Source organism: Hibiscus syriacus, unplaced genomic scaffold, assembly GCF_006381635.1.
Source record: "Hibiscus syriacus cultivar Baekdansim isolate YM2019G1 unplaced genomic scaffold, ASM638163v2 tig00111330_pilon, whole genome shotgun sequence".
NCBI classification, from domain to species: Eukaryota; Viridiplantae; Streptophyta; class Magnoliopsida; order Malvales; family Malvaceae; genus Hibiscus; species Hibiscus syriacus.
This window is the reverse complement of record NW_024063059.1, coordinates 12,597,991-12,613,215: the sequence shown is the minus strand read 5'-3', so window position 1 is coordinate 12,613,215 and position 15,225 is coordinate 12,597,991. Positions and strand designations below refer to the sequence as shown.

The following is a 15,225-nucleotide window of genomic DNA, read 5'->3' as shown; positions in this document are numbered from 1 at the left end:
AGAGATGTAACTCCCCAAATCTCAGGTTATGAGTTTCAAGCTAACCCGATAGGGCCTTGGATAAACCCATTAGCTTATAGGGAACCTTAGTCCAAGTTTGAGTGGAATTGAGCTTGGATTGAGCCTAATTAAATTTAAAAATGGCATTTTTTATTTGTGACCAAAGCTTGAAGGACAAAGAAAGTAATTTACCCAGTTTAAATGGGAAAGGGTGAATCCTTTTAAATGTTAATGAGGTCATGAAATACCTATTTCTCTTCCTACTCTTCTTTTTCATCTTCTCTTTCTTCCCATAAGACTCACCTCCTCTTCATAGATTGAAAAAGGTGTAAACTTTGTTGACCTTTAATTCTTGTCCAGTGTTGCAAAGGTAAGAAATGAAATCACCATCTTTAGAGCTTCTATTTAAGTCCACAAAATCAAGTTTTGGCCATAGTGACTCTTAGTGGGGTTTATTGGGGTTTAAGAAACTTAAATGTTCTAGTCCATTTTTAGTGAATTTAAGCCTTAGGAATTGTCCTTAATGTAACACTCATATTCTATATACGGTTATGTATACGAATACGAATGTCACATTACTTAAAATAGGGTATTCTGGTTTTGAAAATCCTTTATAATTTTGTTGCAAACTTAATTTCACATACTTAACATCATAAATACAGACTCATTAAAACATAATACAAAAAATATTTTTGATATATTTGATTACATGTCAAACAGGTTCCAAAAAGGGACATTAAGGTCCTAATGTTACTGGTGAGTCAACCTTAGTATATGATGTATGCGGTTACAGCTTCACTCCTTACTTGATGATTATCTGCTGTTACCTACACGTGGAAGTACACATGATAAGTATACCTTAGTGAATCATGATATAATAAATAATCCTTTGGTGTTTTAAACATATTTCATTTCCCATTTATCAAAACCATTTGCCATGATTCTTCCTTTTAATTTGTAACCTCCATTTATGTTTATAATACATCATTATGCATTTTAAATTCTAACATCTTTTCTGTTGATAATGCACCCATATGCATTTCAACTATAGTATACTTTTATGTTGATAATGTACCCATATACATTTCAACCATAGTATACTTTTCTGTTGATAATGTACCCATATTCATTTCAACTCTAGCATACTTTTCTGTTGATAATGCACTCGTATGCATTTCAACTCTAGTACACCTTTTCTGTTTATAATGCACCCATATACATTTCAACTATGGCATCCTTTCATGCCAATAATGCACTCGTATGCATTATTCTTTTATGTTGACAATATACTCATATACATTTCATCTTTGCATCCTTTCATGCCAATAATGCACCCATATGCACTATTCTTTTACATTCGTTTTAGAGCAATTCATACTCTAAAACCTCATTCACAACATCAATTTCATATATTCTATAATACATAATAATTTTGATAAAATATACATTTACATATAAATATGACATTTTGATTAACTTTTAATCATATTCATCTAAATTACATAATATAAATGTACTCATCTGGCTCGCCTTGCTTAGCTATCCAAAATGAGAAGATAATTATTCAGGAACTTGGCCTTTGCCTTTCGACTTACTCGACTCAGGAGCTTGTTTGAAATCTATTCCACATTCATTAAAGACATACATAATATCAATTGTTAGTATGCTTCCTAACAATTATAACTTAACATCAATCAACATATTTCTTATTAACTTCCTATAACATTATCAGCCCTAACTTAACATTTATAACCCTTAGGTATCGATACCCCCTGCTTATGGTATTAATACTACCCTATTAGGATATCAATACCCCCTTAATGTATCAATACATAAATTAGTTTCGATATATCTTGGTATCGATACCCTCACCATGGTATCGATACCCCTATGTTATGGTACCGATACCCCTCTAGGTATCGATACCTAAATTATATTCGAAGTTTACTGGTATCGATACCACATTGCTTGGGTATCGATACTGGTTGAATCAGTATCGATACCTCTTATACAATTTTAGCCTAATTCTTGCCTAGGGTATCGGTATTGTTTCATAGGGTACCGATACCCCTACCTAGATTTTCCAGTTTTCCACTCGAAATTTACCCAACTTTGGGCAATTTTCATCTCATTTACCCCTAACAATACTATATAACACTTCTCTAATTAACCTTACTAACTTTCCTTCATTTAACCACTTAAAACATCTAATATTCCTCAAGAGCACTCAATTTTAAGAATCACCATAATTTCTAACTTGTTATTTCACTCAACAAATGCTTCTAATCTTTCATTTACCATCTTGACAAGTCAATTTTACCAACAAACATTACTAAACCTTCATATATTAACATATCATTATAAAACTCATTTTCTTTAATCTTTAATATCTCATTCTTAACTTAGTTTTAATCCCCTATAAACCTTTATTAAGTTTCCCTCATAGGCAAGGATTTAATAACTAACAACAATTGAAGGAATAAATCATTAATTTGGAAACTTACCTTTAGCTAGGGTTGAAGGTCTCTCTCACGTAAAAGAGGAAGAAAAAAGAAGAGAGTATTTTGACTTTTCTTTTCATCCTCTTTTATTCTCTAATATATATATATCTACTATAATAAATGAATTTTAAATTCATTTATCTCCAAATACCCAAAATGCCCTTTTAATCTTTCATCACTACAATTTAGTCTAAACTACTATTCCTACTTATTCTCATCTTTATCAATTAATCAATTTCATCCTCCATATTTTTTAATTCCTTTCAATTTAATCAATATCCTATTATTTGGGGGTATTACACTTAATCTCTTCCCAAGCTCCTAGGCAAGTTAGTAACTCCTTCTTTGAAATTTGTTTAGTGAGATAAGTTGGGGAAAACTCTAAAAGCAAAGGAAATGAAAATGTAACCCTTGGTTGAGTAGAGAAGTGTTCCAGTAGCATAGAAATTCAAGGTAACACATTTATAACTCATTTCTACCACTTATTGATCACTAGGTGTATTTTGTTGGTTTGCATTAGTTATGAAGCATGTGAGCATGTTCATGGTAGATTTCATTGTATGATGTTTTTTAGCATGATTATTGGCCTATAATGAACCCTCTTATCATACATAAGACTTAAATAGTGTTTGGGAACCTGAGTGGGATGTTTAGGGAAAATGAGGTGTCATTTTTGTGCCCAAACATAATATTTATGGGTTTGTGTACCGGTACTGGTAGAACTGTACTAATAATGCTTGTTGGGTATTGATACTCGAAGGTCCCTATAAAGTACATGCCAACTAATAAGTATCTAAGACGTACTTTGATTAGAACAATCCAAGATAGAAGTCACAATTGATGAAATACCACGATTTGTCCTCCCGATAACTTGCGGATAGAAACATATTCCGAACGTTGAGCTCACAAGCTAAGTGTCACACAAATAACTCTAACATACTACCTAAGGTACCCTAGATAAGACACAGGTCACATAGCGATTCTAGATCAGTCAAGGTTTCAGAGTACGTCATGAGTCATATTTAGAGTCATGTACTATTCTTAGACCCTTGTATTCAGTCATAACTCTATTTTGTTTTAAACTCTATGATATTATTTTGGATGTGTTTTGGAATCTTCCTATATTTGTAAACTTGAATATTATGTTTTTATCTTATAACTTTGATGGATGGTTTTCATACAAATATTTTACAAACGTTGGATGAGTAGAAATAGAAGTTTGAGATTAACTAATTTTTGTAACGAATATCTTCCTATAATTTTAAACTCTATGATATTATGTTTTAAACTCTGTGACATTATCTTCCTATAATTTTTTTTCAAAATTAAATCATAATAAGTATAAATAATTATAATATACAGAGAGTTAAAATCCAGTTACAAAATATAATTTTTTTTAGTTTTACACGAATTATGAATGTTGGATGAGTAGAAATAGAAGTTTGAGATTACTCATTTTTGTAACGAATATCTTTTCAGTTATTATTGTTAATTTCAACCGTCTATTTTTACTCATCCAACTGTCTTAAATATATATGAAATATATGTATAATTAAATTTGAAAATTAAATAAAGGATAATTGATAAAATAAAATAAAATTCAGATATATGTATAGAGAATATCCAATCCTTGTTCAAGGCACCTATATAAATATCTCAACTCTCAATCACTCACGAATTCCTTCTCCAACCAAGTTCTCACCAAATTGCGCATAATTTCAATGAAGTGATCCATAGTTTTTGCAACCATCGCCATCACCACCATCATAATAACCATGCATATTATGTAGGTGAAAATTAAATAAAGCCATTATAATTCAAAGAAAGACTTAAAATCATAATTAGTTGTTAAAGAAGTGATTATGTTTTAATATTCAATTATTAATCAAATACTAATTGATATACTTATAATCAATTGATTTAGAGGGCCGAATTAGTAGATCTTTCAAAGTTTAAAATTAAATAAATTGAGTTATAAAAATAATCTTTTGACGAGTCTAATAATATTTATCTGAATCAATCAGTTAATAGAACAGATAACATAACAATAACTAAAGAAAATACTCAATAACAGAATAATAAAATATTCTTTATTCGATTATTGTGATTTTAATATAGGTTTTAAGTAATTTATGTGATGGTATAGGAGCAGCTATATATCTACTTTTCTGTCTGGGCATCTTAACTTGATTATCTTATTTTTTTTTATTTTATGATATTCACGAGGCAAGGATAGCCGACGACCGACAGTTCAAAAAGCTTGAAGAATAAATTCCCAACCAACCATCCCTAACAGCTCATTTCTCCTATAAAATTAAACTAATATCTGAGTTAGTTGGGGAAAAACATCTAAACCCATGCATGCCAACCAATTTCTCTCTCTCTCTCTCTTCCTTTAATTAACACCTTTTCTTCGCTTATTCAAACTCCTCTTTTTCATGTTTTCTTATCTTATTCCTCACGTATGTTTATCTTAGTTTTAATAATTTTTTTCAAAATTAAATTTATTAAGTTGTTTCAATACTAAAATAAATTATTATTCTTTCTAAAAATCAGCAGGTTAAGCGACTATAGTTATCTTAGATTATTTAAAATAGTAATATGCTGAGTTTATGTCAAAATAAATTCACATAAAATTATATGTTTTGAATTTTAAATAAATAAATTTTATATAAAAATTTATGATGTTTTTAAAATAAATTTCATTTTATTATTTAAGAAGCAACAAAAGTATATATATATATATAATAGGATCATGTTATACATATGAAAAAGTGTTATACAAATAGATTTATTAAAAATTAAAAATATATATGATATAAGAAAATAAAAGTACACTAAAGAATATCGACTTTTGACAACCAACATTAAAGTTGGTGCCATCGTAGATCAACATTAAACTTTCAATTTTTTTAAAATCATACTAGTATTTAGTTTTTGTTTCATTAGTATCATACCGTTAAAAACTTAATGTGTTTAGTACTTAAACTATCAATTTTCACCCGTTTTAGCACCTAAACTTTCAATTTTTTTTAAAAAAATAACATTAAATTTTTAATAGGGGTACTAAAATGAAATAAAAACTAAACTTTATGTATGGTTTTGAAAAAATTAAAAAATTAGGTACTAAAACGAATCAAAACTGATAGTTTAAGTACTAAACACGTAATTTACCTAATATTAAATAATCTTAAGATATCTTTCTAATTTATAAATAAAAGACCTTTAATTTTTTAGATGATCATCAAACTAATATTATAATTATTATTTGGTAGGGTGGTCCTTCGTTGAAATGCAGATGACTTGAAAGAAAAGACGAAAGGCGATTTGAATCGAAAATAAAGCTTTAGTTGGAATTAGGAAAGACTTTTCTATCATTTAGGGTAGATTGAGACATTGATCTACTAATTCGGTCAATTATCCATAATATATATATATAGGATCTTGTTCTATATATGAAAATGTGGCATACACATAGATTTATTAAAAAAATAATAAATAAATAAATAAATATATGATATAAGAAAATAAAAAGACAATAAAAAATATCGACGTTTGACAAATAACAATAAAGTTGGTGAAAATAAAAAAAAATGATAAACGACATACCAATAAGAGAAAAATAAGTTAAAATTTTATATTATTTAATTCATGATTAAAAATTATCTCTTATCTTTTAATGTTCGATATTTAAAATCAGATCAAATTTAAATTAAAAAACTAATTACGCATGACAAAATTTAAAATACCCCAACAACATTTAAAATTGTTACCTTAGAAATATCATGCGATGTATTAATTTATGAACATTTTCAGATATGATTTTAGTTTTGATCTATGATCCTTAACGTAAACTTAAATCGATAAAGTAAACTGATTTAAAAAATAATATATTTACCATACTTTTTAAAATAGATGAAATGCAAAATATGTTAGTGCGATAATAATAATAATAATAAATAAATAATCATGTTGATAACTTAATTGAAAGAAATATGAATTAGAAAAGATTAAAATAATAATTTTATCATGCATAATTAGGTGAAACTACACTAATTGAAAATGGAAATTATGGCAACAAATTTTAAAATAATAATAATAGAACACATAATGAGCAATATTGTTTGTATAAAGAAATGTTGTGTTCAAGAAGGTTAGGTAAATATCTACTCTTTATTATTTATGATATTAATTGCTTCTTTATTCAAATTCTTCTTCAAAGATGAAATTCCTTTTCCCTGAGCATCTAAAGAAGTCGATTATTCGATGTTACCTAAAATCGCTATTTTATAGTTCACAAATACGATAATCTAATTTAAGATTAAAAAATCATAAAAAATGATTTTAATTAAAAAATATTATAGAAATATATATAATATTTTAGCTTGGATGCATATTTTTTCTAATTTTTATAATATTTTCGGTTGAACTAATTTAAAGTTAATGAATGATGGAAAATAGATGCAATCGAATAGAAAGTGTAATATTTTTTTTATAGTATTTTTAGTTGGGCGCAACCTAAAAGGGTAATTCTTTCTTAATATTTTTAGTTGAACAAAAAAAGTTATATTTTTCGTAACATTTTCGATTCACAATTGAACGATAGTTATTTTAATTTTATGTATGTACATGTATCACTTCCGGAAGAAATAGGAAAGTTAAATCTACATCATAAAAAGAGGAAGTCCTATAATTTATATGCAGTAGTATTGTACATCTTATCAGCCATGTGTTTTTTTGGAGTAATGGTTCTCTGTGTCAATTACACATGTAGGTGAAATAATGAGTTTTGATTGGAGTATGAAAAGTCGAGGTTTGATTGAACCATAGATGATATCGGTACGGTCTTCATATTTTTTGATTTTTTTAAATTTTTATATAATTTAGATAACTTTTATATATTTTTTATTGACAATTTAAGTTTATATTTACTGAAATTTAATAATTTTGTATTTTTAAAATTTATATTATTAAAAAAGTTGATAGGTTATGAATAAAAAAAGTAAAAAAAATGTTTCTTTAAAAAGCACATGTAATATTGTTGAATACACATATTAGTACGAGTAAAAATTGGACGAAAATTATAAAGTGTATATATAAACTTTATTTTTAATCATTCAATGAATATATATTTAAAAAAGATCAAAATCCAATCAATGTAAGATTTGTTCATTGTTTATTTGTCTGATTCTGCTCATACTGAGATATACTTTTGACGCATATATATATATATATATATATATATATATATAATATTTCTCGTATTATTTTTATACTTTTGTAACATCATGTAAGAAAAAAAGCATCTTATTGGTTGTACTTTTAGAAAGGATGAATCTACTTTGTACATCATACACCGATACGCACCGATATAAATTTATAAATAGTCATTAAATTATGATAAATTGATCTTTTTGGTCATTCAACTTTTAAAAAACTATAAAATAAATATTAAATTTGAATTCCGTTAAAAAGAAATATTGACACTTAACTATCGTTAAAGATTAATATGATATACAAAATTAATAAAAATATCTCATTTGCTCCGTCAATTGTGACTAAAATTTTGTTTTTGATATTTTTCAATATTTTAAGTAAAAATTCCAAAAGAGATAGAAAAATAATTTTTTAAATATATAAATTTTCAAATTTTAATTTTTAAAATTTTAATTTTAAAATTGTATTTAAAATTAACAAAAAAAAGTTAAAGAATTTTTTAATAAAAAGGGTTTATTTTTTATAATTAAAATTGTTGGAACTCAAAAATTATATATTTTAAATTTTAAATATAATCAAAATTAAATAAAAATAATAATTATAAAAATTAGGAGTTAACACAAATTCATAATTTTTTTAAAAAAATTATAATTTTATGAATTAAAATGTTAATTTATAAAATTATACTTTTTAAAAAAGTATTTTTATTATTTTAAAAATACTTTTTTAAAAATGAATCTTGAATTTATATATATATATATATATATATATATTTAAAATATTGATTTTTTAGAATTATTTTTATTTTGAAATATTAAAAATATCAAAATGAAAATTAATTTATAATTGAGGGTTCGAATAAAATATGTTTTTTACTAATTTAACATGCTATGTTATTCATTTATAATACAATATTCATTTATAATACAATTGAAGGATCAGATGAGATATTATGTAACTTTTAAAAGTTAAATGTTTAAAATAATTATTTTAATATAATTTAATGACCACTTAAAAAAATTTACTTAATAAAATTAATGATACCTTTCAATGTGTGTATTCTAAATTTTTTCTTTTGGAAAACGCAATTAACGTACCATGTTTTTGGTTATGTAATATTAGAAAAATATTATTTCAATAAATAATTAATAATTAAATATAATTTTAAAAAGAACAAAATTTAATCCTTATTTTTTTAACCACTGAAATTTTTAACCGCAAATGACGATTCGAATATTTGCCCGTATATAATGCTATTGGTACGATTCAATTATTCATACATTCTGATATAATTATTTCCTCCATCTCACAATTTATGTTTTATATTGACTATGTATATAGTTTTAGATGTATTTAAATTAATAAAAATAATAAAATTATCCTTAAAAAGTGATTAATAAACTTAACATATTTGTTTTGATAGGTATAAACGAGTGAAATATATAAAAGTAGAAAAATATAAGTATTGTTTTTTATTAATTTTTTAATAGGATATTTTTGAATGAAACAATTTAAAAAATCAGAGAATAAAAGAAGAGAAGGAATATAATATTTCAAAATAAAAGTTAAAATATAATCCACGATACTTTTAAATATTAGCACCGAAATTAAAAAATAAAATGTTATATCATTATTGTAAATAAATTTGTATAAAATAAAAAAATAAATAAATCATAATGTTAATTTGAAAGTATTTAAAAAATTCTTAATCATTTTTAATTGTCCATTGGATTTCTTTATATAACTAAAACAATACATATTTCAGTGGTTAAAAAAATATTTTCTTTTGTAAGATTACGAGTTTGAGCAGTTGTATAGTTGTTTGTGCATTATCAATAGTTAAGAAATATTATAAATATATAGTACATTATAATCATCGCATACTATTAAAAAAGATATTGTTGCAAGAATATGAACGTTTATTGTTTAATAAATGAAAATCTTTAAACATATATTATCTAATATTCACTCTAAATTTGTATAAAAAAGAATTATGGGCAAATTGACAATATAAGATAGTCTTTATAATGATTTTTTAAATGGTATGAATGATTAAAAATTAATCTATATTCGGAAAATTTTTAAGTTATTAACAATACGCTCTATTATTATTTAAACTCGTCTCTCTAAGAAAGACAATATTTATTTCAACAATTGAATTCGCTTAATGCATTTTATAAAAGGTTTAATAAATCTTATAAATTTTGTTGCAATAAATTATATAATTTAAAAAATATACACATTATAAATATATTATGATTATTACAATTAACTTTAGATTTAATAATTTAATAAATGCATAATCCATTAGATTAACCAGTATAAAATCTTAAAATAATCATTAAGACTTATGTTGATTAGTTTATTGAAAGAAAATATTAGTATAATCTTAATTAACATATTATCTTAACAATATACATAAATATTATCATTAATTTATTTTTTGATATACAAAATTGTTATTTTAAACGTATTAAATAAATAACATTTTAATTAAATTTATCCATTATAATTAAAAGAAGTTTATTATAATTCCATTAAAAGATTATCTTAAAAATAAACAAATATTAAAATTATTCATTTTAGATACATATCTTTTAAACAGTTTCAAAAGTTTAAATCATAATAGGAAAATTTAAAATAAAAGAATCATTTTATCAATAAAACTATACAACAATCCATCATTAAATAAAATGTCAACCCTTAAATTAGAAATTTTTTTCCAAAAATACTTACATATAAATTTACATTAATGATTAAAGAAATTATTAGTTTTTTTAGAAATGACGGGTTCAAACACGGAAAAGTCTCACGTGCAGCAGTCTTATTATATGGCTAATGAAAGACGCTACCGATTTTGTTATTATTTTTTAACATTTTCGATAAAAAATTACCTAAAACATTATTATTTTTATTGGTTTTATTATTATTGAGCGCTTTACCGATTTTGTTAACATATCTGGTAAAGCGTTACCTAAAACATTATTTTTTCTACTGGTTTTGTTATTATTCTACCGGTTTTGTTATTATTGGAAACTTTACCAGAAATGTTAAAAATATTAATATTTTATGTAATTTTTTACCAAAAATATTAAAAAAATAATAAAACTGTTAATGTTTTTCTTTAATCATATATTAAGACTGTAGCACGATAGCCCGTTCGAACACCTTTCATCATTAGTTAGAATGAGACTTCTATATATGGTGAAGTTGATAATAATTTTAAAATATCAAAGAAAAAGAATTTTTAAGGTGCGTTTAGTTCACGGAATGTAAGATTATCAGTGAGAATGTAAGATTACCAGATAATAGGATTACTGGGAATATTGTATTTTGTGTTTGGTTGGTTTAGCAGGAATGTAAGATTATCGTGTTTGGTTAAAAGAATAAAAGATTATTAGAATGTATATTTGACCAAATTGTCATTATATATTTATTTTTTTTAACAAGTTGAAAAATATTTATATATTTTCTTTAAAAAAATTAATTTTATAAAATTTATATATATGTTTTTTACAAAATTAAAAATATAAAAAGATTTAATGAAAGGGTAAAATTTTATTTTAACCTCTTAACTTCACATAAAATTTTAATTATAGAATTCTTTTGTAAATCTAAAATAGTTTAAGGATAAATTTGTAATTTAACCTTCGTAGAATTTTTATTATTCAACGACAGAAGAATGATATTTTTGAAAGAAAAAAAATTAAGGGCATTTTAGTCCAAAATGCCGGTAATCCAATAATACCTAACGAAAAGGAGGTAATGATATTCTCAATAATATACACTAAAAAATCTACTATTAATAATAAAATATTACCGAAAATGAGATTCTCGATCAACCAAACATGAAAAATGTAGAAATCTTACATTCACCCCTTAAAAGGCATGGGAAACCGGGTTGACGAAACAGTCGCATCATCACTTCCCTCACGCACTCTTTGCTCTTTCATTAACACACTTTTTCTTTTCTTCTTTCAATGCCTACAAATCCTATCTAACAGAGAAAGAGAAGAATAGCATTTTCAGGTCAAAATCCAGCCCACATTGCCCTCCTTGTCTTTACCAACAAAAATGGCAACCCGGTTTCTTTTCACCGTCATTCTTTCTTTCCTTCTTTTGCAGCTCGCCGAACCAGACCTTGTCTCCGACAGAGCGGCGCTTTTGGCTCTCCGTTCCTCAGTCGGAGGCCGAACCCTCCTATGGAACATCTCCAACAACAGTCCCTGCTCCTGGGCTGGGGTTACGTGCGAGCAGAACCGTATTACGGTGCTTAGGCTACCTGGTGTTGCTCTCTCCGGCGAAATCCCCACCGGAATTATCGGCAACTTGACTGAACTGCGCACCATTAGTTTCCGTCTCAACTCGTTAACCGGAGGAGTCCCTTCGGATCTTGCTCTTTGTCGAAATCTCCGGAACCTTTACTTGCAAGGAAACCGTTTCTCCGGTGAGGTACCGGAGTTTATGTTTGGTCTTCATGCCTTAGTGAGGCTAAATATTGGTGAGAATAATTTTTCTGGGGAAATTCCAGTTGGGTTCAACAATTTGACCAGGTTAAGAACTTTGTTTCTTGATGGCAACAGCTTTTCTGGGTCGGTTCCTGATTTGAGTTCTTTGAAGAATCTCGATCAGTTTAATGTGTCGAATAATTTGTTGAACGGCTCAATTCCTAAGGGTTTACAGAAATATGGGTCCGATGCATTTCTGGGTAATTTGCTTTGTGGGCAGCCGCTTGACAAGCCTTGCCCTGCTACAGCTACTTCTGCTCCTGGGAATGCAAGTGAGCCGGCTAATCCAATGAACGGGAACGAACCAGAGAAAAAAGAGGAGAAGAAGAAGAGCAAGTTGTCTGGTGGTGCAATTGCAGGTATTGTAATCGGATCTGTGCTGGGATTTCTACTCATTGTTATGATTTTAATGATTTTATGTAGAAAGAAGAGTAACAAGAAAACGAAGTCAGTTGATATCGCTTCGATTAAAAATCAAGAAATGGAGATTTCTGGGGAGAAATCTGAAATGGAGAATGGTGGATATGGGAATGGGAATGGGAATGGATATTCAGGAGCGGCGGCGGCTGCCGCCGCAATGGCAGGTGGTGGCGGTGGAGCGAAAGCGGCCGAAAATAGTGGTAGCGGAGCTAAGAAGTTGGTTTTCTTCGGGAACGCGACGAGAGTGTTCGATTTGGAGGATTTGTTGAGAGCTTCCGCAGAGGTTTTAGGTAAAGGAACGTTCGGAACAGCGTATAAAGCGATGTTGGAAGGTGGAAATGCAGTGGCTGTTAAGAGGCTCAAGGATGTCACGATCTCGGAGATGGAATTTAAGGAGAAGATTGAAGGGGTTGGAGCTATGGATCATCAACATTTGGTCCCCCTCAGAGCTTACTATTTTAGCAGGGATGAGAAGCTTCTTGTCTACGATTACCTGCCCATGGGAAGCTTATCTGCGCTTTTGCATGGTGAGCATTTCGATCCTTTAGTGGAGATGATTACTCAGTTTTTTGAATTTATCTTTTGCTTCTAACTCTTCTTTTTGATGCTATTATGTTTGCTATTAGTAGGCTTCTATTTTTGGTTCCTTTGTGAAGATGATCAGAAATTGAATTTTTTTTCATTTTAGCACTATTTATTGTTATCATCTGAGGGGATTATAGGTTGATTTAATGTAATTCATTTACCTCTGCCATTAATGGGGATTCCTCCATAGTCTGAAATGATAGTGTTGTATGCACCTTTAATTGTTCTTTTACTGTAAATTTTGGAATGCAGGGAACAAAGGGGCTGGAAGGACTCCATTGAACTGGGACATTAGATCTGGAATTGCTCTTGGAGCTGCCAGTGGGATCGAATACCTGCACTCTCAAGGGCCTAATGTCTCTCACGGAAACATAAAATCATCGAATATCCTCCTCACTAAATCCTATGAAGCTCGAGTCTCGGATTTTGGCCTGGTAAATATTGTAGGGCCTTCGTCTAGTCCAAATAGAGTTCTTGGGTATAGGGCACCTGAGGTGATTGACCCCCGCAAAGTGTCTCAAAAGGCTGATGTTTATAGCTTCGGTGTGTTGCTTTTGGAGCTATTGACTGGGAAAGCTCCCACCCATTCGATCTTGAATGAAGAAGGAATTGACCTCCCGAGGTGGGTGCAGTCCGTTGTTCGTGAGGAATGGACTTCCGAGGTGTTTGATCTCGAGCTCGTAAGGTATCAGAATGTGGAGGAAGAGATGGTCCAACTCTTGCAACTTGCGGTAGATTGTGCTGCACAATACCCGGACAAGCGTCCCACCATGTCTCAAGTGAGAAACCGAATCGAGGAGCTACGCAGCTCTAGTTTGCGAGATGATCTAAATGCACATCCTGCCTGATTAAGATCGATGAAGAAGATGGCGGCACCGGACGAGTTAGCTGATCAGCTAAAGCAGCCCCCATACACCATTTCGAATGATAGGTGGTAAATGGATTATTATCAAAAACCCTTTTTAATATTTTCTTTTCAATGTCCATAATTAGCATGCAAGTTTAGTGGCCTTGGCCCATTGTCATTGTCATTTTCTTCCTCTCTAATTCTCCCATTGGCTGTTGGTTTGTATTTCTTGTCTTTTCATTTATACTTTGAGGTGGAAATGTGTTCTAATGAGGTTGGTTTTGGGTGGATATTGGTAGTTGTAATTATTACATTTGCTTTTGCCTTTGCAGCTTTTTTTATGTTTAAGACCAGGCTGTTTTAGTTGCTTTAAAAGGTTTGCTGTGATCTGATGTTTGTTATCAAATGGGAATTTTTTCAGTAACATGATCATTGATTTGGCTGCCATTACTACTTTTTTATTTAAAGAAAAAGGTTTTAGCAAAGGAATCTGAGAAGTTAATACCTTAATGTAAGATTAAAATAAGGTGTTATCGGTTTTATTATTGTTTAAATAATAAAATCGGTAAAAAATTATCTAAAATATTATTATTTTTTTACCTAAAACATTAATTTTTTTAACATTTTCGGTAAAAATGCCCAATAATAATAAAACTGGTAGCGTCTAATAATATTTTCGGTCATTTTTACCAAATCTGGTAAAGCGTCTAATAATATTTTCGGTCGTTTTTACCAAATTTGGTAAAACGTCTAATAATAACAAAATCGGTAACGTTTAATAATGTTTTCGGTCATTTTTTTACCGTTTTTGTTATTTAACCAATAACACTTTTTTTTAACCGTGTTAAGACTATCGCACGTGATTATTTACTAAAGAATCTTTTAAAATTGCAGACAAATAATTAGAAGATAAGGATCATGAGAGGGTGATGATTTTTAGGTATGAAATTTAACAAAGTATTTGATATATTATATATATATCAAATGTATGTAGACAGCGTGCATGATGAGGATGGAAGCATATGACCCGACATTTTCTGTGCTCCTTTAACGTTTTTTAGTTATGCCTAAGCTAGGGCTATAAAATCAGGTAATCGAACAGGTTTCAGTTGGATCTTGGTAGGTCGGGTAAAATCGGGTACATGTC

At 28.2% G+C, this 15,225-nt stretch overlaps 1 protein-coding gene across 1 annotated transcript; it reads left to right on the top strand.

The window, feature by feature from the left end:
* Positions 1–11,643: 11,643 nt before the first annotated feature.
* Positions 11,644–14,426, top strand: LOC120158709 (probable inactive receptor kinase At1g48480). The gene is made up of 2 exons (XM_039169497.1): positions 11,644–13,173; positions 13,484–14,426. The coding sequence occupies exons 1-2, from the start codon at positions 11,793–11,795 to the stop codon at positions 14,077–14,079; spliced, it is 1,977 nt and encodes a 658-aa protein (XP_039025428.1). The 5' UTR covers positions 11,644–11,792; the 3' UTR covers positions 14,080–14,426.
* Positions 14,427–15,225: the final 799 nt, after the last annotated feature.

Bases quoted from the DNA above. Each gene is read 5' to 3' on its own strand.
- LOC120158709 (XM_039169497.1), top strand. From the start codon at position 11,793: ATGGCAACCCGGTTTCTTTTCACCGTCATTCTTTCTTTCCTTCTTTTG. The intron at 13,174-13,483 runs GTGAGCATTTCG...TTTGGAATGCAG, and splicing joins CTTATCTGCGCTTTTGCATG to GGAACAAAGGGGCTGGAAGG.